The sequence below is a fragment of the Gobius niger genome (assembly GCF_951799975.1).
Source record: "Gobius niger genome assembly, chromosome: 1".
In the NCBI taxonomy this organism is placed as follows: domain Eukaryota; kingdom Metazoa; phylum Chordata; class Actinopteri; order Gobiiformes; family Gobiidae; genus Gobius; species Gobius niger.
In genome coordinates this window covers 15,468,704-15,491,969 of record NC_136852.1, presented here as the reverse complement: position 1 = coordinate 15,491,969, position 23,266 = coordinate 15,468,704, and the positions used below count along the sequence as shown (strand labels likewise).

The window sequence follows — 23,266 nt, the reverse complement described above, 5'->3', positions numbered from 1 at the left end:
AAACGTTCATGTGGTTTACTGTACGCTGCAGAGTGGATTTGAAGGATCAGCATGTCTTGACAAAGCAATAAAAAAAGCTTTAAAACCAGGTTATAAACAGCGTCAACATATACTGTAGTATAGAGAACAAATGTGTTTTCTACACTATGCCTCCAAGCGCTGTATTGTGTAGGGCAGATATCAAGGGATTTGGAAGGATTTCAAGATTATAACATGATTACTGATGACTGAATGCAATGGATAAACTCACTATCTCACAAGCAGCATGCTTGAAAACCTCTTATCAGGAACTATGTAAGCTGTATACATCGCACTAAGCACGTAGAATACTGCAGCACACATAGTCTACATGTCAAAGTGGGAGTGATACAAACTGAAGACAGAAAACAAGCCCCAAAAGAATATTTAAAAAAAAGTTTGTTTGTAAATGCAAATCCAACTGTTTTTGTTGATCTACAAACAGCAGGACTGCATTCATATTGTGGAGCTGCCGAACCCAGAGGCATGATGAGACACATGCCAGGTCAGTGTTGGAAAGCAGCTAATCTAATTGATAAGGCTCATAATCTTCACAGCCACTGAACTACACCTTCACTCATCACAAATACACTGCACACAGACCTGGGGCATGGCAGATGCAGCTCAGGGACTTGGCACAGAGCTGGGCGCAAACACTGATAGTAAGTGAAGACTTGTTCCATCTGACCTTCTGATTTGGCTTTACGCCACCTGTAGGAATACTCACTTTCTATTCTAAGACACGGAAGCCTGTGTATCACATAAACCATCCGAGCAAAAGAAACACTAACGAGGTTGCCTTAAAAACGCTTTAATTTTACGTGTTTTCGTGTTTGCAGATACACGCAGTAATACTTTGCATATACCACACAGCTAGGAGAGACAAAAATACACTCAAAAATAATAAACTGAATAATTCATGAAGACAAGCAGGTCACAGAGACAGTGTTGTGACTGTGAAAATAACAACCAGGCATATGTTCCACATTGTGTTCATGCAGAAACAGAACATTTTGGACCTTGAGAAAACTGAACTGGGAGCCAACAGATAAAATAAATGAAAAAAATCATAAAATACTAAATAAATACTTGCAATCTGTGTTATTTGGAGAGCACAGTATGATGCTTTTTTGGACCCACACAAAACACCATTTCCCCCATAATTATCTGCCCTGAGGTTAGTGGACCAGGCTGTTTTACGTTGCCTGAAGCTGACTCTGAGACCGCTGAGTCTCCAGTAAAGTATGTGGGTATGAGGTCTGATTAACCAGTGCCTGCTCAGTAATCTGACCCTCATATTTGTAGTTACCAGAACCAGCCCTCTCCTCTGCCTCGTGACTGTAGCTAGAGCTGTCCTGCCTCTGGTCATCAGGAGCACTGTGAGTGCCCGTGCCAGGATAGTGCTTGCTCGGCCCCGGCTGAGTGCTGCTGCTGTCTGTTTGTGTAAGGCTTCTCGTTCTGTCTTGTGAATTGCTGTCATGCTGCTGGCAACGTCTGATGTGCTCTAATGTGATTTGGAGCTCATTGAGGCGCTGCGATACACAGCGTCTCTTTAGTTCCAGCAGGATTGTTCCATTACGACTGAGGCTTGGTGTGGATGAGGGTGACGCACTCTGAAACGCAATGTGATAGGTTAATGATTGCATATGATCCGGGATAAACATGATAAATTAAGGCATGGGAAAATTCCAATGCAAATGCCGAATGCATCCCACTCATGTATTTTAATGACATTCAAATTCCCTTTAAATCAAGGCTAAATTAGTGAAAAGAAATTAAAGAAATTAAAGAAATTATACACATAGAATAAAAAAAGTAATGAAGGGTGAAGATGAGCTGTTTATGACAAAGAACAATGTCCCGTGATCATTTAAAAGCTCTAGCTCTATGCTCTCACGGATAACACAGTTACACATTAGTGAGCTAATTACCACAGGCCGATTTCCAGTACTCATCTCCCCGGTGTCTCCTGCAAGTTGCACTCTGTTTTGTAACTGCGTGCTCAGTTGCAAAAAGGACTCGTTCAGTCGGTCAATTTCTTCCTCGACACAGGACATCTAAAAACAGGAATGGAAAGAATGAAGTGGTGGAGTCAAATAGCAAATTATTACCAGTTTGGATTGTAACATGATAGGTAGGGAAACATGTTACTCAATAGTGAACGAGCTGGTCAGGAGGGACCAGCTCTGTCCTGGGGTGCCCCCTGAACTCTGTGGAGGAGGATGTTTGCCAAGCTCACATCCATCATGGACAATACCTCTCACAGGAGCTCTTTTAGTGGCAGACGGAGGCTCAGTGCAAAAAGGAGCGCGACTGCAGGTCCTCAATCCCCACTGCTGACACTGTACAACCCTATTGTATAGTAACTTAATAACTAACTATGCAAAACCCTGTACTATGACTGTACACTTTGCACTGCGTTGACTTTCCCCTTTTAAACCCCTTTTACAGCTTTTATTATTCATTGTACATAAGAGACCTCTATGTACTATTACTTGATCATGTTCTTCTTTGATTGCACATTTTCCTGTCTATTTGCACCCCTTGAGTGCTCTGAAGATACAACAAGTGAATTTCTCCATTGTGAGATCAATAAAGTTATACATAGTATAGCTCTCCCTATATATATATATATACCAGTACTATATATCCTGTTGTATTCATTAGCATTAATTAGACAATGTTTGCAGTAATTTACCTGAACTGGACTCCCTTGTGCTGGCATAGATTTGGCTCAAAGACAAAAAGTGACACATCGTATTGATTATAATGAAGTCTAGATCAATGAAAGTGGAAACAGTAAAAAGTTTTATGAATAAGTGCATGAATAGTCTGATTGCTAAAACAAAACACAAAGACAAACATATAAGACAAAAACCCCACTGAAAGTATATAGTACACGGTATGACTACATAAAGGATAACTGATGATATTAAAAGTCACTGAAATTACCTCTGTCCTCGTCTTCTATTGATCTTTGTTTGAGCTTTGAGATGAGCTGTTCTACCTTCAGATATTTGTATTTTTCAAGTCTAAATCGGAGTACAGAGAGGGTGTTATTCCACAGCTTTATTCTGAGTACTTTTAAGTAGCTCCTTTGATGAAGGTTACTTATTTCCTCCCACCTGCTTGCTAATAGATGTTCAGCGAAGTGCGCTTCAGCCGGAACTCTGATATTGAGGAACTCCGAAAATAATGAGCCCTGTTGCACCCCTGACATTTCCGGTTTTGACTAAGAAAAACAAGCATAAAAGTCAGCTGTAGTTAAGCAAACGGAACAAGTACTGATGTAAAGCTTAGACACAATTGCAAACCCTTGAGTTCCACTTGAATGAGAGCTTGAACAGCTGAAGGCCTAGAACAGAAATGGCCTCGTGGAGAGCTTTCAAAAACATCTCTGGTTTGGACCCTGTGCAAACATATACACAGAGCTAATACTTTATTTGCAAGTCAGTAGTGACAGGAAAACGTTTGCATTTGTGTGATGTTTTGGGGGAACAGGGAAAAAAGTTGAGCACTCTCATTAAATGCTATTATCGTAAATCTAGACATGGGGTGCCCAAACTTTTTTTCTCTAAAATGAAAAAGTGCCTGTGGATCACGGGCCAAATGCAGCGATGCTAACGGTGAAACACATATAACTGAAAATAATAAGTTACTTTATTTTATTTTTCGGTATATATTTGCATTTGATTCTATCTATGCAAAGAACATGCTACATTAAAACAAATGTTTACTATGGCAAAATAGTTTTAGCACTATAGTGCCCAATGTAACAGTTAACAGCTTAACATAGAAGCTGCAGTTACGCGCAAGACCTGAGGTGGCAGTAGTGAGTATAAAATTACCAACTTGCATCTAGTCCCTTTAACTTTGCGGGAACCAGCGCCTATAATTTGACTCTGGTGGCCAAAAAGTGTACTGCATCCATAATTACCATTGAAGATGGGAGAATTAACCAGATGTGGCGCAAAAGTAGGTCACTCTCTGGCGGGCCAACGGAATTGTTCCGGTGAGCCAAATTTGGCCCGCGGGCACCGCTGATCTACACTTTGTTGACAGTTAGTGCAACCGTTTTCTTCATTTCTACTTCCACCTCTCTCCTCAACAAACATATCCAGTCTGAGCCTAGGTTAGTGGGAAAGCCTCCAGCTGTGGAGCCGCTACCCGAAACTGCGGATACCGGTCACTTTCTTATCGACCGATCCTTTGTTCATCTCTGGATCTCTTGATTATACTCTCATCTGGTGGATCTGCCTCGCGGTCCCATCAGGTCTCAGCTGATAATGAAAAGCCTATATGCTCACTTTGATGACCAGGTTTTTCATTTTTCATTAACAAGTGTTGCAATAAATGGATGTAATCGACCAAAAGCCTACACTGATTGCGTGGTATTGTCTTTATCGGCCATTTTCTAATTTGATGAAATGTGGGTTATGCAGCTGTGCAAATGCCCCTCTAACAAGCCCGCCAATTACCTGCGGCGATGTGTGCCATGGACTGGAGAAGAGTGGAGACAAATTGCCCCGCATGAACGAGCCTTTCCTCTGACAGAAAAAGGATTTGATTGGTCGCATCATAATAAAAATGTCCGGAGCAGTGTGTCAGGAATTTCTCACTGGCCGGAGTTAAAGGTGTGGGGACCGACTTGGCCAGCAGAAGAAGCACAGGCGGGAAGCGGGGGCAGGCGGAGAGCAGTTGCATCACCTGGCATCCAAACAGGTAGATGGCTGAGTGCTGAGGGGAGAGGCTGTCCAGTGCGGTGGGGACGAGCTCACAGTTTTCTGAATCTGTATGTGTTTCCACTGTGAATAGAAGATCATTTGATCATTGTATTGTGGTCAATGAATGGAATTGGGCGATGAGCAACATGTGACTTCCTATCAGTCTTCCTGTTCCTATGAAGAACTAGCTTTTTCCCATAATAAATTAAATGATTAAATGTCTGTGTTCACTGAGGTAGGAGTTTTTAAATCTCAGAGCTGATGGCTAGTGTTAAAGAAAAATGAATTAAAAACGAAGCGACTTAATAAAATGTAAACTAAAGATAATGTTTCATACATTAATTGGTAATTGGATTTCTGTTTAATGTTCGCCTCTAGGTTCATGAGAAAAACGACGTGTAATCTTGTTGTGTATTTAGTTATGTGAGACAGTGCTATTCCCTCTGAGGAAAATAAGTGGAAGAGCAGAAGTCACATGTCACTTCTGTTCATGCAGCCCATTCACCACAGCCTGAAGCTTTATCAATGTTTAAAAACAACTATACATGAGAGCAATGAAGTGTGCCTGCAGTTGTCTAGGTTCTGAATACTTGAAATGTACTTTTTTCATAACTTTTCTCAAATAAAAAAATGTTGTATTGTTAAATTTTTTACCATCCAAAAAGGAAACATAGTAAATTGATAATAAAAGCAGTAAGTCAAGGTCTGAAATTGTTCTGAAGCCACAGTACTTTGGTCGATCTCTGTGCTGCTGTCGGGGAGACTGCGCTCGCCCCCCGCGAGGTTCTGTAAGGAATGCTGGATGTCTTGCAGGGTTTTGAATAACGGAGTAATGCTGACCAGCTTGGACAGGTCATGGTCACTCAAACAGGGCGCTGTGGAGAGATGGACGACCTCAGACGAGCAACAATCAATCATGTTTTGCAACCATAACAAGTGACACACTATGACATTACATTATTAAAGCATAGGTATTTCCTTGATTCATCACTGATAAAACATTCAGCATTTACTTTACCGTGCAGTAATAGCATGATAATGTGAAGAAAATAACCTGAAAGTGGTATTTATGGTACACGGAAACAGGACACGTGTATATTTTGTTAGTCACAATTATTTTTTTCTGATAAATGATTTGAAATTATGAAGAATTCTAACCTCTTTAACCCACACCTAATCTAAAAGCTTCTTGACTGGAGAGCTGACAGCCTATAGCAGCCCCAGTGTAATGCCCGATTTGAAAGCTAAGACCTACAAAACTGATCTGAGATTTTTCTCTCGTGTTGTCGTCACTGTTTCATCGTATTTTATCAACTTTTCTGTTGCATTTTTTGTAAAAATAAAAAAATAACGTTATTGTGACTTTTTTGTTGTATATTTGAGACTCTTTGTTGCATTGTTGTGACTTTTTTGTTGTATTTGTATCCCTTTTTTGTGCATTTTTGTGACTTTATATGTTGGATTTTTTTTTTCTTTCATTTTTGTTGCATTTTTGTGACTATTTTGTCACGTTTGTGTTGCTTTTTCATCATTGTTTACATCTCATTTTGGTCACCATTTGACACTTTATACAAGAAGCTTTTCGATTTACTGCCCAACGGGAGAAAATGTGCTCAGTTCAGGTGGGGGTTAAGAGGTTAATGACACTTAATTTTGACACAATTCATGTAATAACTTTTTATGCTTTTAGGTAATTTTGTATATGTGAATGCTTATTAGCGTGTACTTGTTACCTGGCTCACTCATAGCTTCTTCCTTGGACAGATGTGCAGATGAAAACTAGGCACAGTCCAAAATGATTTGTTCATTACATAATAATGTTGAGTGATATTTTGTTATAAAGCAGTCAGAACCTGGGTATAGCACAAGTTGGCGTCACCGTGCTGAGGCTCGCTCTCTCTGCCGTCATGATGGACCAAGTATTGATGGTGCCATGTCTCCCCGACGGTCATTCTGCATAGGAGAGCTTCAACGGACCGAATAACAGCTCCCAGTAATGCTGCGAAAGCCTCGTCTGTCGTAAGGCAACGAGGATAACAAATGAATGAAGCTGTAATCGAGTTTTCACGGACACATTCTGCTGACAATTTAATATTTTACCTTGGGGGTATCTTTCCTCCGCTCTGCTATGATGTGTGTTATCTCTTTCGTTACTATGCATTAGCAAATCATTTAGGAGCAGCAGCTTTTTATTGTCCATGTTCTCAAAAATGTTCTGAAACAGGCACATTAACATCACTCATCAAGCTGGTAAAAGGTTGTAGGTGAAATGGAGACTCGTACAATTAGCATTTCGGTTTGTTGGCACATGTTCCTGTAGAACTCCTGTGTGTCTTTGCGATGCCGGACCAGCTGTGAGGCGATATGCAGGTTCTGGTCCTCAAGTTTGTCGTACAATGTTTTTACATTGAACTCCTCCAGATCACAGCAGCTTGAAACCCTCCCTATGCAGACCGGACATGAGTTATTTATGACATTAAACTAAAACATTGTATTTTATTAAGAAGTTTTAAAACATCTTTGTGACACAGTTCTACACTGCTCTTTCCCTTTTTGGGTTGAACGGGCTGATAGGCAGCTACAAATCAAAATGTAGAGGCTTACTGGAATGCTTCACAAAGCAGCAGCTCAAGCCACCAGAGTGTGGTATGAGCCATTATTTTCTCTATCATCAATCAACTGAGAAATAGGCTGTTAAATGATACCTGCTCATGCGTGATGGCATCATAATGACTAGTCCAATAGATGTTTTAAACACTCTATCAAGCTGCATGAACAATGCAAAAGGCAGGTCAGGAGTTAAAACAACTTCACCTTTTAGTAGCCTGCTTACTGATCATGGTATCATGGTTATACGGTATATGATTATGAACCACAACTATGGCCTACAGTGAAACGACTACAGGGTTCATGAGTGACCCAGTTATATTACACATCTATTATAGAAAACGCTATCTCAATGGCCGCCGCCTGGGCGCCGCCATGTTTATTTCCCATACCGACTTTGAAGCTAAGCAGGGACGGGCCTGGTTAGAACTGGGATGGGAGACCGTTCCTCCGAGGCTAAGCAGGGACGGGCCTGGTTAGAACTGGGATGGGAGACCGTTCCTCCGAGGCTAAGCAGGGAAGGGCCTGGTTAGGACTGGGATGGGAGACCGTTTGGGAACATCAGGAAGCCTGGCGACAGTAGTGAGTTTGTGCGTGGTGCCGGCCCCCACGTTGCGGTCCCGCCGCCCGCGGCCATTGACCACGGGTCCATATGGACCGCGGTGCTGCTGTCCTCGGACAACCCGCCGTCACAACAACGCGAGTGCGCGAGATCTGACTGCCGTGCGTGTGCGCGCATTCAAACAGGGCGATGTGTGTGTGTGCGCGTGTGCGCGCGTTTGTGTGTGCGTCGGTGCGTGTATGTGCGCGCGCGTGCATCAAAACAGGGCGGTGTGTGCGTGCGTGTGCGCGCGCGTATGTGTGCGCGCGCGCATCAAAACCGGGCGATGTGTGTCATTTGCTTTCACGTATTGTGAGCCCAGAGGTACATTTTATTCTAAAGCAGCTTTGAAAGCATTGCCAATTTTATTGTCAGGTTATAAATACTGTCTAACAACGATCATTAGGCTATTTCAGTTCCAAACCTACTTATTTTTTTTTACATTGTACACTACCGTGATGCACCAAACCACGGGTCCTGCACCGTCAACCGACCCGTTAGAGCTGAACCCCTCATATTTATCCATACTTATTCCACTGTCTCTTGAATTCTATTCCCTTTTAGCGAACATATTGTCGTTGTACTTTATAAGAGAGGAGTACGGGTGCATCAAACACTCAAATTGCAGTTTGTTTGAAATTATTTTTAGCATTAATTATTTTAAACATTTGTATTGGCCATAGTTTTTGGAATGGGTTGGGAACCACTGGTCTACAGCTGAACTGTGTGACGGGTTGGACATTTCTTTGTAATAACTCATAATCTCAGACTATCAAATGTGCAAACTAGCGAGGCCCGGCCGAAGGCCGGGTCTCAGCTAGTGTTAATGATAAATAGACAAGGCTCAATATAATTTTATTGTATGGTTTTACTGGGAAAGTGTTTTTCATACCTCCTTTGGAAATAGCAGGCTCCTCAGCCTCAGCCCCCTCTCCCTCTCCACGACTCCCTAAAATTAATGCCAGGCTTGGAGGGGCTGCACTGGAAGCAAAAATAAAAAAACACAGGTCACAAATATTCAATGTAGCATTACTACTAAACATTCATGTTCACCTGTCTTTTGAGCAGGTGCACTCCACAGGACAAAATGGTTCCCCCACATTCCTCCACTTTGGCCTGTTCTTCCAATGTGCAATGAGCTTTGACTTCTCTGGTCGCAAAATTAGCACTGTAGAGGTCAGTACCACAACCAGTGCCAGGAGCAAACTCAGGAAACCTAAAATCAGTTCGAATAGCACAGCTTATAACAACTAAATATAGGTGAATGGTTTTCATGATGCTCACCAGCGATAAGACCCCAGTCGGGCAAAAGATTAAGTTGATGTTGTTTGACAATTCCAAATTTGACCAACTGAGCTGGAGTCATTGGTTGAAAAACTGCAGCTCGTGGGTTACACTCTGTTCCTTTCTCACTGACCACCACGACCAATGTCCACTCTGGGACAGCACTGTCCACAAACACGTACTTCCCAGGTTCAGAAAACATATGCACAAACCTGAAAATGTGAGTAACACTAGTCATTTCACATTCTTTACCAGTGTAGTATGTGGAGTAATTGTTCCCAACCGTGTGGAGTTAAAGTTTGTCTGTTTCATGAGTATCTGCAGTTGCCTGAAGGCACCAAAGTCCCAGCTGGGGTTGCTGTTAAAGAGGTGGTCTTTCTGATAGACTGGGAAATGGCTGCGATGGCGATCTAAGGAGCGTTCATGTTTTTAGGAGAAAACCATGTTAAATGTTACAGTATCGTTTTGGTACTAAAACATAAATACAATACCGGTGTGGTTGATGGTGAGTTGAAAAAACAGCATGTCACCAGAGGAAATGCAGGCGATGGGGTTAGGGATACGTGGAAGTACAGTCAAAACCCCTTCACCTCCAGTGTCTCTTCTTTCTCTTGGGTGAGAGTGGAAAACTTCTACGGGTTCTGGTAAGAAAAAGTTTGAAAGGCTTCTTGTCTACTGTCGGGTAATATCAGATAAATAGATAATCACCTGTGAGAAAATGCTGAATAAGCTCGTTGCGCGTGGGAATCCATCCAAAAACTCCTTCAGAGCCAAACTCCACTAAATTAATTTTTCCAATACTCTTCGCATGGATATCGGGTCCTAAAATATCTGTAACAGACTGGCGAACACAAATCCTGTGAAATGTGCTTAGCCCAGCACTGTACTATCATGATCAACAAATGCAAGCTTTAGGCAAATTTAAAACACTTCAGCACAAGCCCTTGGCTAAACACATTAATAACTGGTGATTGCTAATCTTTCAGGAGTTAGAGGCAGTTTGGTATAAACTTTATCCCCAAAGTGGGGATCAGGAGGCACTGACCTTAGGGCCACAGGATTATTTCAAGAATCTATAAATTTGGTATATTGAAATAGTATGAATGCACTTTGAAATCTAAAACAAGATATCTGAGTAAATCTATCATCATCACCAGATTTAAAATATTTTGACCCTTGAAATGAGGACAAACGCTAATTAGATTTTACTGTGGGGGTCCTTAATCGTTTGTCTGAATATTTGGGGGTCACAATCTGAAAAGTTTGGAAAGCCCTACACTTTAACATTATAACCCATCAAAAATGTAGGAACTAAGTGTTGAATTTCAGTAACTGATGCAGATGCAGTTTTTGATGATGCTAATAATTGCTGGCTTCCCCTCACCCTGGCCCAGGTCAAGCCTTTTCTCTCTTTGAGGCTGAGCAGGAGCTGTCCGTCTGATGAGAGCTGAGCGGAAAGATGAGGCAGACTTGAGAGACAGGACGTGTTGCACAGCTCTTCAGCAGATACGTATCTCTCACACTGACAGCTGACGCACCACCATCAGACAAAGCACAAGGATAGCATGTCATTGAAGGATCGCAATCCATTGCTTCCTTACATCTTACAGTTGTGATAGCTTAGCTATACAGCAGTGACAAAGGATTGTAAGAATGTGTTAAACACTTACATGCCCATCTCAGTGTCAAGAGTCCCTCCGTGTGGTCCACAGGGGACATTACAGGAGTGAAGAGCAGCGGATGCGCACGCTCTTGATGCTGCTAAACGTACTTCTCCTTTCACACACCGCCTGTTAACCTAGACATCACGCAAATATCTATAATCTAATACATCTATATCAAATAAAAAATCTCTCAAACAAGAATACACTTTAAAGCCTCTGTACTATTGTTTTGTAGTAACAGAATAGAATTTGTTAGAAAATAAATATGAATAGCTCGGAATGAGTTCAGAGGACATCTACTATACTCCTTTTTTCATCAGTTGGAAACAAAAGAAAATATGGTACAAGACCTTTAAACATAAAACAGAAGAAGCAGGGGGGGGGGAAACGGTTTAATGATACAAACCTCAGGCTGACAGTCATGAACACTGTCCAATGACGAGCTCCGAAAATCCTGCTCATCATAGTACACAAAACCTGTTCTGCAGAGACAGGAGCCATCAGAAGGCTGGAAGGCCCTGTTCTTGCCAATACACGTACATGATGAAGACCCTGAGACAGTGGAGGTCAATTAACAAGATCAATAGGTGCAAATAAAAGTTTCAGTGTGGCAGTGTTTAACCTGGTGATGAGGTGGAGGAACTGCCGCAGGGAAAGCAGGCCTTCTGTCCAGGCAGGTGGTTGAAAGTTCCAGCTGGACATGGATGACACTCGCCATCTTTCACAACGTGCGTGAGTTTGCCAAAAGAGCCGGGAGGGCACGCCTTTGGCTCAGATGATCCCACGGGGCAGACATACCCTCGGGGGCAAGGATGATTCTTGTAGCTGTCTGTACCTGGCATTAATCAATCAACGTTTACGAGAGCTTCACGACTTTCGAACTGCTAAGTGTGATTAGTTTTGTCCTTGTGCGGAATGCCAAGTACCTTGCGGGCAGAAGTAACCTGGTGGGCAAGTCAGGCACCGCAGTTTAGTGGAGAGGTGCAGACGGTAGGTTCCCCCTTCACACAAAGTACAGCAGCTGCTTTGAGATCCCCTCAGCCCAGTGGTGTTGACAGGCATGGAACCCCCTTCACATGTCGTAAGAGCCGTGCTGTTGGCAGGGCAGTAGTAAGGAAATAAACAGCTGTGGGGCATGGCGACAAGGTTATTAATAAAACATTTAACAAATTCCCATAAGACAAGTCCAAGCAGTATTGCTAAAATTACTCTGACATTATTTTATATGGTTACAGATACAATCCACATTTAGATGAACTGGAGAGGACACTACACTCACAGTTGTTTGGGGGTATTATACGAATGAGATCCAACAGGACAAAAATAACCAAAGGGGCAGATCTGAGGCTCAGCAGTTTGAGGTCCACAGTATGATCCGGCTCGGCACAGCTTTTCTGCTGCAGCACCTGGATTAATTTGGGAAATTTATAGACTCCATTCAGCTCATTTTCCAAAGCCACACAAAGGTAAAATCCTGTGACGTCAGGAACTGTTCCTACCCAAGGGGCACTGGAAACCAGCCCTGCAGGGAATGCCTTCCACATTGGGGCTTCCCGTAGTGCGAGGATCTGGGCAGAAAGTACCCCCGGCACAAGGATCGCATTGGCCAAGTGCAGCTGCTCCAGGAGTGGATCTTTTAGTTCCTGCTGGACACAATATGGGGGGCCCATGCCCACTGCACCAGTAACCAGGCGGGCAGAGCTTTGTCGAGTAATCAGTAAGCCCTGGAAAACAGAATTTCATCAATTTGTTTTTGTTTTTTATTAAAAAGTAACCAAAATAATAATCAAGGATATATCCATATTTCCAGAACACAGAAGTGAACCTGTGCTGTTGCAGTGGGAACCTGCAGGGCAGACGAGGCAGTCACCCTTGCTGCCTGCTCCAGGAGAGCTCCGATAGGTGAAGCGAGGGCATGGCCTGGGCCCTGTTCCTCCGTCATAGTCACTCCCAGGTAAACCATCACAGTAATGACCGGAGGGACAGGGGTGAAGGACTGGGTCTCCTAAAATGAGATGAGCACATTTTACTATGGGCTCGCAGTTTTGTGAAATGTAAAAACCTAGTTACATTATCTTCAGAACAGTTTTAACACAAACACCATTATCAGACCCTACCAGATTTACACCAATACTGAGGAGGACATGTTGAGCAGTCCTGTGCACTGACACCCCCTGCAGAGCGCCGGATGGTGTTCACAGGACAGGGTTTCGCTTCATCAGTGCCTTCAGGACAGTAATAGCCTGGCAAAAAGTATAATACATTTGATTTGTATCATTTCTAAACCGTCGATTTACAAAGGAAAACATCACTAAAAGAACAGCGCATCAGCAACAAGATAAGGCCAAAACAGACATAACACTGAGACGAAATGGACAAAAGCTACATTTGCACCATAACAAAAGCAAGGTATGTAGCAAAGACAGAAAACAGTCCCTAAAGTATTTTATGTACATACCAGGTGGACAGGGCCCTGCACATTGAATACCCCACTGACACTGGGTTAGGTTAGACTCCTGAGGGGCATATTCTGCACTTCCAGAAAGACAAAGAAAGCCAGCCGCGCACACACCTTGGATTCTACCAGCTCTGAGAAACAATAGAAAGACAATTATAGCAAAACTACAAAAGCACACTCAAGAACCTCAAAAATAATACATGGATGGTAGCTTAGAAAAATGCCTTTGTGATGACATTTTCATTTCAGTTCACACATGTCAGAGACTTAATGTGCTCATTTAGTTGTTCAGTGAAGCATACTCTCAGAGCGTGTTGTACCTATCTATTTTTTGAAATTTGGGCGTTTGTCAGGAGAATACACGAGAAATTAGAGCTTTTATCTGCCGGTGGGGCCTGTTCACACCAATGCGTCTCCTCACTCTGCTCATGTATTGTATTTCTTGCCTGCAAAACTTTCCTGGAGGGCAGGGTAAACACTCCTGCTCTTCATGTAGCCCAGTTTGGTTTACATAAGTATAAGTCCCATTAGGGCAGGGTTGAGGAACCATAGTGCCTGTAAGTAGACACACATGTATGAGACACATTTTAGTTTTGTACTGTTCTGATTGTGACATTCTTACAGAAACAAAGTACCTGCAGGACAGAATGAGTGTGGTGGACAGGGCCATGGGTCGCCAACAACAGCCTCTTCACAATAGAAGCCGGGGCGACAGGGTATACAGGTGTCTGAGCCTGGGTTTGGCTGGTACTCTCCTGTGGGACACGGCAGAGCCAAAGGAGAGCCCTCAGGACAATAGTGTCCCTAGTGTCCATGTTAAATATGAATGTCAGTTTACACACCACCACGAATTATCTGAGAGAAGCACTCAAGATCAATCTGGCTTGAATGAACCATACCTTTGGACAGAGGAAGGCATATGGAGTAGTTGATGAGAAGTCAAAGGGGCAGTAAAAGCCTGCAGCACAGGGGCCACTGGGGTTTGATAAACCCTCATTGGAACAATAGTACCCTGCAGGACAAGCAGTGCAGCTCTCCATGGACACACCTTCTGTAATAGCACCAATAATACAAATCATACCTTTGTTGTGATTAAGATATTTAGTGTTTGAGGACTGTGTGTACCAGTGGAGTTACGAATGCTGCCAAGGGGGCAGGGGATGGGAGAAGGGCACCCAGCAGGACAATAGTGGCCAACAGGGCATGGTCCATTTAAAGTATCTGTGCTTTGTGGAGCTGGTTCTGTGGCCCCACTTTGACAAAAGTAACCTTCTAAACAAAATCCTGAAAAAAGAGTAAAAGGGAAAAAAAGAAACATTTAATTGGCAATAAGCACAGGGTAAGACAGAGAAATGCAGAGGGCATTTAATTTATAGACTCATTCAGTTCTATATTTGACTCCTTTTGACTCACCTGTAGGCGTGGAAGCTCCATAAGAGCTGCAGTAGAATCCAGAGGGACATGCAGTGCAGATAAAGAGGGAGAGTGCTCCTGTCTGGTTGCTTATGGTCCCTGAAGGACAAGGCTGAGGCAGAGCTGTCCCAGCAGGACAGAAATGCCCTACGATCCCAGATGCTTTTATTAGTTCATGACAAGTAAAGCAGCATAATCTACAAGAACAATCAAGATTACCTGCTGGGCAGACAGTGGGTTTTGTAGTGGCAAAGGGGGAACATGCTGTCCCATTAGGGCATACTAAACACAGTGCAGATCCTGGGGCTGAACTGTATGTGCCAGGCTCACAGGGCAGTTCAATTGCTGAGCCAAGAGGGCATCTATGTCCAGTAGGACATAAGTAGCCATGTTTGCCATCAGATGGCATTGGGCTGTAACTACCCCCAAGACAAACATACCTATATGCAATAATACACAGTGTTTCTATGTGCAATGCATGCATTAGGGACGAAAAATTATGGTTACTAATGACTTTGTTTTAGCATAGAACATTCTCTATTTTAGCCGTCTGGTGTCTTATCTTGAGGCTGGATTTAAAATGACAGTGGCAGACAAACAAACATGTTTACTTACCCGGCATGACATGGCAGAGCATCAAGGATGTCTGCTAATGCAGGCCTGTCACAGAACAGCCCAGGGGGGCAAGGCTGACATCCATCAACTCCTCTGACTCCAACAGAGACAGAGAGAGAGCCTACAGGGCAAGGACGAGGATGGCCAGTGCCAATGGGGCAATAATGGCCAGGAGGGCAAATACGGCTTTCGATAGAATTGGCCTGTCAGAAATGCCAATCAAAATACACTTTCTGTTAACAGGAAAATACTCTGAAGCATGAAATTGCAAAGATAACAAACTGCTCATCTGTGAATATGTTAAACCACAGAGACAAACATATACTACAGCTATTGTGAGGCTAACCTGATGATTACTAGAGTTGGAGCTGGTTGATCCAGATGGACAGAAGTATCCAGGGTCACAGAGTCCTGACGGCTCTGTCAAACCGTAGTCGGAGCAAAACATCCCTGCGTCAGACAGTTAACATTAGTACAGTATAATGGTGGTAGTTCACTGTACTGTACTGTTACTGGTTCATACCGGGAGGACATGGTTCACAATCCTCAGAATTGGATGCCCCAAAAATTATCTGAAAAGTACCTGGAGGACATGGGAACTCTTTACCCAGAATGAGCCCAGGAGGACAGTAGTGTCCAGCTGGGCAAGGACTGGGATGGACAGTGCCTTCGCCTGTGAAAACATTGGTCACAATCAGGTTTATGACTAAAATAACTTACTTCCTTACTTCTTTGATAACGTGTATACAAAGAATTGCAATATGAAGAATTTATTGCCACATGGAAAAATGTATTCCATTATCTTTTCTTTGTTTAACCTTGACAGTAAAATCCAGGTAAACAGGTGGTGCAGTTTTCTTGATGTGTGTTGCCATTAACTGAGCTGAAAGTTCCAGCAGGACATGGCAGGGGGGCTGGTGTGCCCCTGGGACAGAAAAAACCTGCTGGACAAAGAACCGGATCTGCTTTGCCTGACCCCCAGTCACAAAAATATCCCGCTAAGCAATCGCCTGAAAAACAATTATACGTCAATTATAGTTCCACATGTAAAAAACGTTTTCATTTGCAATCTGCCCACCTGCTCGTAGTCCTTGTTTGCAATAGTATCCGGGAGGACACAGCGATCCAGTTCTGTTGTCCATGGGATTTGGAACTGTGGCTCCCATTATACAAAGAAAACCTGAATCACAAGGACCTGATGGACCAATCAAACCATCGGATCCACAGAACTGACCAGCAGGGCACACTAAGCATTCACCTTTGACATAAAAAAACCAACATTAACCTAAGCCCCTATTTAAAAAGTCCAATTATTTAAGGCACCTATCACCTGTCATGGATAAACCCATATTTCGGCTGTAGGTGCCCTTGGGACAGGGGACAGGCTGCCTGTCAGGACTTTCTCTCGGACAGGTGTATCCAGCAGGGCAAGGCTCAGGGCTAGAGACTCCATTAGAGCTCCCTCTAGAAGGACTGAGACCTATGGTTTGACAGTGGAACCCAGGGGGGCATGGATTACACTCTTTTTGTCCAGATTGGTCTTGAAACTGTCCTGGGAAAACAACACTGAGTTAGCACCGAGAAGCTATAATTATGCAAATGTAAGAAAGGAAAAGGTTACACTTACCTAAAGGACAAGGCTTGCAATCATCTTTGCTTACTCCAGCAGTAATATTCAGGTAGGAGCCAGCTGGACATGGAGTGGGCACATTGCTTCCTTCGGGGCAATAATGGCCTTCTGGACATACATCCCCAGATACTCCTGTCTTTGGTGTTGCAGTCGGAGATCCTTCTAAACAGTAGAAACCTGGCACCAACGGCATGAAGCGTAAAATACAAACCTCCATCCCATGTAACTGATAATAAATGAATGAAACTTTACCAGGCAAACAGGGGCCAGACACAGCGAAGAGGCCAGACTCTGAACAGTAAAATCCTGGTGTGCAGCGTTTACACTGAGAGACCTCCACAAGTCCATCTTTGTCACTATCAATAACAACAACCTTTAACATGGGAGTTTTTTTTTTTTTTTTTCAGATGACAATATACTTTATGTGAACCTGTATGTTCCTTTGGGGCAGGGTTGGGGGGCTGATGTCCTGACTGTGCAGTAAAATCCAGGGGGACATGGATGTCCCGTCAGGCCATCGGTCGGTGACGACTCAGAGGCTCCCTGAATACAAACAAATCCTTCAGCGCAAGGGCCATTGGGATCAGTCCTTCCTAGTTTTGTTCAATAAGAGAATGTTGAGAATTTTAATCACATTCATCATGCATTAGGTCATGATTTAAGAAAATTGTATTTATATTTACCACACACAACATATTCTAAAAATGCTATAAATGCCAATGAATTTCGTTTTACCTGTTCCTTTACAGTACATTCCAGGATCACAAAGTAAGCACTGTATTTCCTCTGTGAGTCCCGATTTGTTTCCATAGGTCCCTGAAGGGCAGGGATTTGGATTTACTGACCCATTAGGACAATAAAAACCTCTTTCACATTGGCGTGGGACAATCACCCCTGAAATAAGGGAAAGAGGAGGAAGTTATTGATTCAGGGAGGCTGACAATACACCAAAGGTTGTGCTTTGAGCCACTAAATGTTTTTTTGTCCAGCTTTTTATCCATTCTTCAGCGTTACCTTGATCTTGACAATAGAAACCGGCAGGGCATGGTTCACAGCCGCCTTGTGCTTGTCTGAACTGATAGCTTCCTAGAGGGCATGGCGACTCAATAAAACTCCCCTGCAGTTAAATTTAAAATACATGGGCCTGTTATGTACTTTTAAGCAAAATCAGTGTTTAACAAAATGTAGACATAGGGGAAAAATGATCATAATACAGACCTTTGTACAATAATGTCCCACTGAACAGACGTGCTGTGGTGGCCTGGGAGAAGTTTGCCCTCCAGGACAATAGAAGCCCTCTGCACACTGGCCGCTTGGCTCAGAAAGGCCTCTGGTGTAACAGTAATGCCCTGGTGGACATGGCTGACAAGCCTCAACTGTAACGCCGCCATTGGAGTCTGGAAGAGAAACGCACTGTCGCAATACCAGGTGATACATTGTTTGTTATTGCTCCAGGGGCATTCTACAGCAGATATGTTTATCTGTAACGTTCCGGGTTAAATAAAGGTCAAATAAATTTCCCATCACAATCTTTACTTCAGATTGTTTGCTCCAATGTACAACAATAACAAAATATCATTGCTATATATCATTTCAAAATTTGAAAATGTCACAAGTCTGGCCAAGACAATCATAAATTTACAGCCGAGGTCCCGCAGTTTTTTTTTTTCTGCCTGGTTCATATGAATGTTAAAATATTGTTAAATTCTATAAATAAATACATGTAGAAATGAATGATAAACAACTTGAAATGTACCTTTTATTGTTCCGACTGGACATGGCAAAGGGATGGGGGTGGCTTGTGGGCAGTAGTGTCCTTTGGGGCAAAGGGCAGCGTAAGGGTCGATAGAACCTCTGGGACAGAAGAAGCCTGGCGTGCAGGGTCCAGCTGTGGCGTCTAGGCCTGTTTGATTACAGTAAAATCCAGCCGGACACAGAAGAGGATAAGACGAGCCAAGAGGACAGAGGGAACCTGTTGAATGGACACAGCTCTGAGACGTGCAGGCAGATTGTGACCATATATCACTGTCACAACATCTAAATTATGACCTTGAGATACTTGACTTTCATGAGAATCATGTGGCAAGGAGCATTGCCTTTTGACTTTAATGTGGCACAGTACATTTTTTATGACTCATTAATACAGAGTGGCATTAATGATGGACAGTGGAAGTAGATGAAATGAAGGCAGTTATATATGTCACAGCAATTACAGTAAGTGGGACTGCCATGTCATGAATAAGAAGGAGATAACACTTTGGCTTTGGGGATGAACTAAGTATCACATCGAGTGCACGAGTTCAGAGTTGGAGATTTACCTACCCTCTGGACATATGTCTCCTTTGTAGATGGCACATGCATAATGCGATGTCTTGAGACATGGGCCAGTGTGAGTCACGATATTATCTGAAACTGCCTCAGGCTCTGTTACCTCTTCGACCCAACTCTCATTTCTCCCTATAATAGAACAGTGCGCATAGAGCATGTTAATGATTTATTGCGCAAAGAGAGTGGGAACTCTTTAAATAGTTTCAGTGATTCAACAGTTTAATAGGATAGGAAAGAGAACAACACATTTTTAGGCTAGAGCTGGCGTTGTCAGTCATCACTGGGCTTTGCATAATACATTCAATGTGTGAAGAAATGCACAGCACATTTTAATGACAGCATGAAAAATAAGAAAATAAACAGTAGCTCACCTGAAGTACTAGTGTTACTGTAACAGGACGGATTGTGCAAGGCAGAGATGTCATCTGCATCTGAATAAAGATTTAGTATTTTGTGAAGACAGTTAAACAAGGAGGTGTTGGATCTTGGTGAGGGATTATCAGAGCCACCAACACAGAAGAAACCACGGGAGCATAGACCTAAAGACACAGAGCAGTATTTATTTCTCACCACTCTAGATACCATTGGATACATACCACACACGGTAGGATAAATAACAATGAAAGAAAAAAGGTACAAGCGCCCTGATTAATTGTCTAGTGTCTCACCCGTGGGCTGTGAGGCTCCAGGACTGAGACAGTATTTCCCAGGAGGGCAGAGGCGACACTGAGAGGAGGACGAAGCCCCAGGCTCTGAAAGAAAGCTTCCACTTGGACAGGGCTTTGGTGACCCACTGCCTTCAGGACAAAAATGTCCAATGGGACACACATCTCCATAAGGTTGAGAGAAAGGAGCTGGTTCAGTGGATCCCCGGGAACAGAAATGTCCTGTGACAGACATCTGACTTACTATAAACAATAATATCTATATGGCATGAACCTCATTATTAAAGACTTTTCTATAAAGTGACTATGTCTTCGGTTGAGGTTAATCAGACCTGGGAAACAGGGTCCAGAAGGCTCTGAAAGACCACTGGTGTTACAGAAGAAGCCCAGGGGACATGGCAGGCACTCATTAAGGAACCTCCTTCCTGCTGATGGGCTGAAGGTTCCCACTGGACAAGAGGACGATATCACTGACCCTTCCAAGCAGTACGAACCTAAGGTGTTCAGGGGGTTCAGAATCATATCACGGTTCACTAAACTGAGGATGCAAGCACACACTGAAGAAAGGTGACTCATTTGAGATTACCTGGCGGGCAGGTATCACATATGGGCTGTCCTGGTGAAGACTGAAAATGACCAGGGCTACAGATGGAGGGGGCGGCACTACCGAGTGGGCAAGCATGGCCAGCTGGACACAGAAACTCTAAGACATGCACAGGTCAAAGTTACATATTTTTCAAGATGTACTTACTTTATGCTTTTGCTTTTAGTTAATCTTTGACCTCAATATCTTTAATTGCACACTGCCCACAAAAGCCAGCAGAGTAACAGTAGGTAAAAAGCTCAAGAGACAAACCAAGAAGACTATTTGTCATAAAAAATTCTATGAGGCAAAGGAAGAGAAGGCAGCCTCAGCAGCTGGTGCCCTGTCTTTGACAGCCATGAGCAAAAGCCTATTTTGGGGTTCTGGCCCATTTCATGCTCAAATTAGCAAAACTCTATTCACTAGAAAGACACCAGAGGGACAAGGGTATTTTCAAAGATTCTTTAAATGTGCCTATGGTATCTATGACCCAAAACAAAAATGCTAAATATTGTGCTGAAAAAAACTGCACCGTACTGCAACACAGTTATATGACAGTGTTCAGAATTATACAAACACATTTACCCCTGTCTAGACTCAGAGAACAGGCAGTATTTATTTCAAATTATAAGTTACTTTGGGTGAAGCACAAAGTAACATTTAAATGATAAACTGCAAGGAAGCAGGGCCTGGCAAACTCCAGACCCTGCCCCTAATGATGTACCTGGCTGATGTCCAGACACTGATCCAGTGGGACAGAACCACCCTGCAGGACAGAGACGGTCGGTCTGAGTCTGTGCCCAGGAGGGGCAGTAATGACCCGCATTACAAGTCGCACAGTCTGCCTCAGACTCTGCTCCAGACCTCGCAGAGAAACTACCTGCATGTGATTAATTGACAAATTAAGTCAAATTAACAAATTAAGACAAATTAAGTCACTTCAACATCATATTTTTTTCTCTAATACACTATACAGATGTACTATACCAATTCACAACAGTGTTTTTTTTTCTTTTTACAGACAGTTTGCTGGCATTTACTATGATAAGCTTTATGGCCGGTTGTTTTTGGTTAGAAGAGGTTATACAGTACCTCTGGGAGTCATTGAGACAGTCAGAACTACAACTTAAAAACACTTTAGATGCTTCGGAGTACCTGGTGGGCATGGCGTGGGCTTTTCACTGCCTTCACGACAATAATGACCTGCTGGACACAGATCTCCATGAAACTGCTCTAGTGTTAGATCATCAGGATGCAATAATAGAGAGGAGCTGTTTCCTGCAACACAACAAACCTTTATTCAATAGCATTACTAGTATAAACAGAGATGAGCAATAAGAATGATTCCATATTCCATGAGTAACGTTTGTCGGGGGGACCAACCGCTGCCTGTTACAATTGCTTTAGAGTAACTCAATTAAAGTGTTTACTCATTAAAAGAAACTGCTAAATATAAAGAAAATCAGTCCATGTGGCATTACCTTGAGGTGTTGCTGTTCTGGATCCCTCTGTACAGTAGAAGCCTGGGTGGCATGGTCCAGATGGAGCAGACAGTCCAACGTCAGCACAATAATAACCAGGTTCACATGGCTGGCACGCATGCAAGGATGTTCCTCCTTAAAACAAAGGAAATTATTTCCATGTCTATTTCCACTGTAATAATAATTAGAATAATATACATTTGGAGCATTTTTTAAATGAACTGTGAGTGATGATCTAACCCTCTATGGAGCTGAAAGTTCCAGCGGGACAAGGAACCATGTAAGTGGTACCCTCTGGGCAGTAGGACCCAGCAGAGCAAAGGCCTCCTGTTGCACCTTGTTCTGGCTGGGCAGAAACTGAGCCATGTATACAGAGGTAACTACATGGAGAGATAATGAAAACATGGGATGAGAAGACAGATGCTGGGAGTGATTGATGAAAATGACAATGGGCAAGTTTGATTGGAAATAGGAAAACAAACTGAAATTGTCACATCTTGATTTACAGAATGCAGGGCAGAGGTTATGCAGGCCTTACCCAGGAGAGCAAAGTCCTGTAGGCTCTGTCAGTCCAGAAGAACTACAGTATCTCCCTGGAAGGCAGAGCTCACAAGCCAACTCATTGGACAAACCCATCTGGCTGCTGAATGTGCCAGCTGGACATGCTGACGCTGTACCAGACTTTGTTCCTGTGTTTAAAAAAAGAAGCATATCATCGCCCAGATGGACCATGCTTACGCATTTTATATGACTATATATATATGTATGTTTTTCTGCATGGACAATTGAATTCCTCTGATACCTGCTGGACAATAATATCCTCTTGGACATAACAGGGGGGTTTGGGTTCCAGACACATGTGCGGTGACACCGTCGATTGAACCAGCACAGTAAAATCCAGCTGGACATTCCACACACTCAGCCTACGAAAAGGCAACTTTTTATATATCTTTCAAACCAAAATCTTAATATAATACATTTACCTGCCCCGGTAAGCTCTGGTAGGTGCCTGGTAAACAGGGAAGCTGTGAATCAGTTCCAGGAGGGCACATGTTGCCTGGTGAGCAGGGCAGTGAAGCATGAAGGCTGCTGTTTACTACAGCGGGACAGTAGGACCCAGCCAGACAGATTTGAGTAGGGAAAGAGAGCCCTCTAATGGCACAAAGAAATCCTACAAAAACAAAAGAAACGGTGA

General features: G+C 43.1%; 1 protein-coding gene across 1 annotated transcript; it reads right to left on the bottom strand.

Annotated features, from left to right (window-relative positions):
- Window positions 1-400: 400 nt before the first annotated feature.
- On the bottom strand, window positions 401-23,185 carry LOC306960709 (uncharacterized protein). The gene is made up of 59 exons (XM_079553187.1): window positions 23,055-23,185; window positions 22,874-22,994; window positions 22,610-22,760; window positions 22,312-22,451; window positions 22,072-22,206; window positions 21,746-21,868; window positions 21,315-21,470; window positions 20,594-20,710; window positions 20,340-20,501; window positions 20,011-20,229; window positions 19,714-19,881; window positions 19,337-19,471; window positions 18,771-18,986; window positions 18,233-18,411; window positions 18,029-18,131; window positions 17,750-17,908; window positions 17,445-17,607; window positions 17,267-17,370; window positions 17,012-17,191; window positions 16,715-16,936; window positions 16,463-16,642; window positions 16,203-16,394; window positions 15,908-16,057; window positions 15,731-15,834; window positions 15,385-15,587; window positions 14,989-15,209; window positions 14,770-14,916; window positions 14,482-14,640; window positions 14,256-14,407; window positions 13,992-14,160; window positions 13,803-13,911; window positions 13,357-13,520; window positions 13,016-13,141; window positions 12,724-12,903; window positions 12,398-12,622; window positions 12,178-12,304; window positions 11,825-12,024; window positions 11,521-11,733; window positions 11,305-11,450; window positions 10,905-11,032; window positions 10,619-10,763; window positions 9,943-10,075; window positions 9,726-9,875; window positions 9,518-9,644; window positions 9,235-9,446; window positions 9,004-9,166; window positions 8,843-8,931; window positions 7,026-7,186; window positions 6,843-6,957; window positions 6,596-6,756; window positions 6,476-6,521; window positions 5,474-5,617; window positions 4,497-4,823; window positions 3,333-3,427; window positions 3,144-3,250; window positions 2,971-3,050; window positions 2,717-2,751; window positions 1,950-2,075; window positions 401-1,631 (listed from the first exon to the last, which is right to left on the bottom strand). The coding sequence occupies exons 1-59, from the start codon at window positions 23,121-23,123 to the stop codon at window positions 1,215-1,217; spliced, it is 9,150 nt and encodes a 3,049-aa protein (XP_079409313.1). The 5' UTR covers window positions 23,124-23,185; the 3' UTR covers window positions 401-1,214.
- Window positions 23,186-23,266: the final 81 nt, after the last annotated feature.

What these genes read in the sequence shown, in the direction of transcription:
- LOC306960709 (XM_079553187.1), bottom strand. Translation starts at nt 23,123, where the DNA reads ATGTGCCCTCCTGGAACTGATTCACAGCTTCCCTGTTTACCAGGCACC. An exon ending in AGGAGACATATGTCCAGAGG is followed by an intron (nt 18,987 to 19,336) that starts GTAGGTAAATCT and finishes TCCATTCAACAG; the next exon opens with GTTCCCTCTGTCCTCTTGGC. An exon ending in CCTCCAGGAAAGTTTTGCAG is followed by an intron (nt 13,521 to 13,802) that starts GCAAGAAATACA and finishes GTGCTTTTGTAG; the next exon opens with TTTTGCTATAATTGTCTTTC.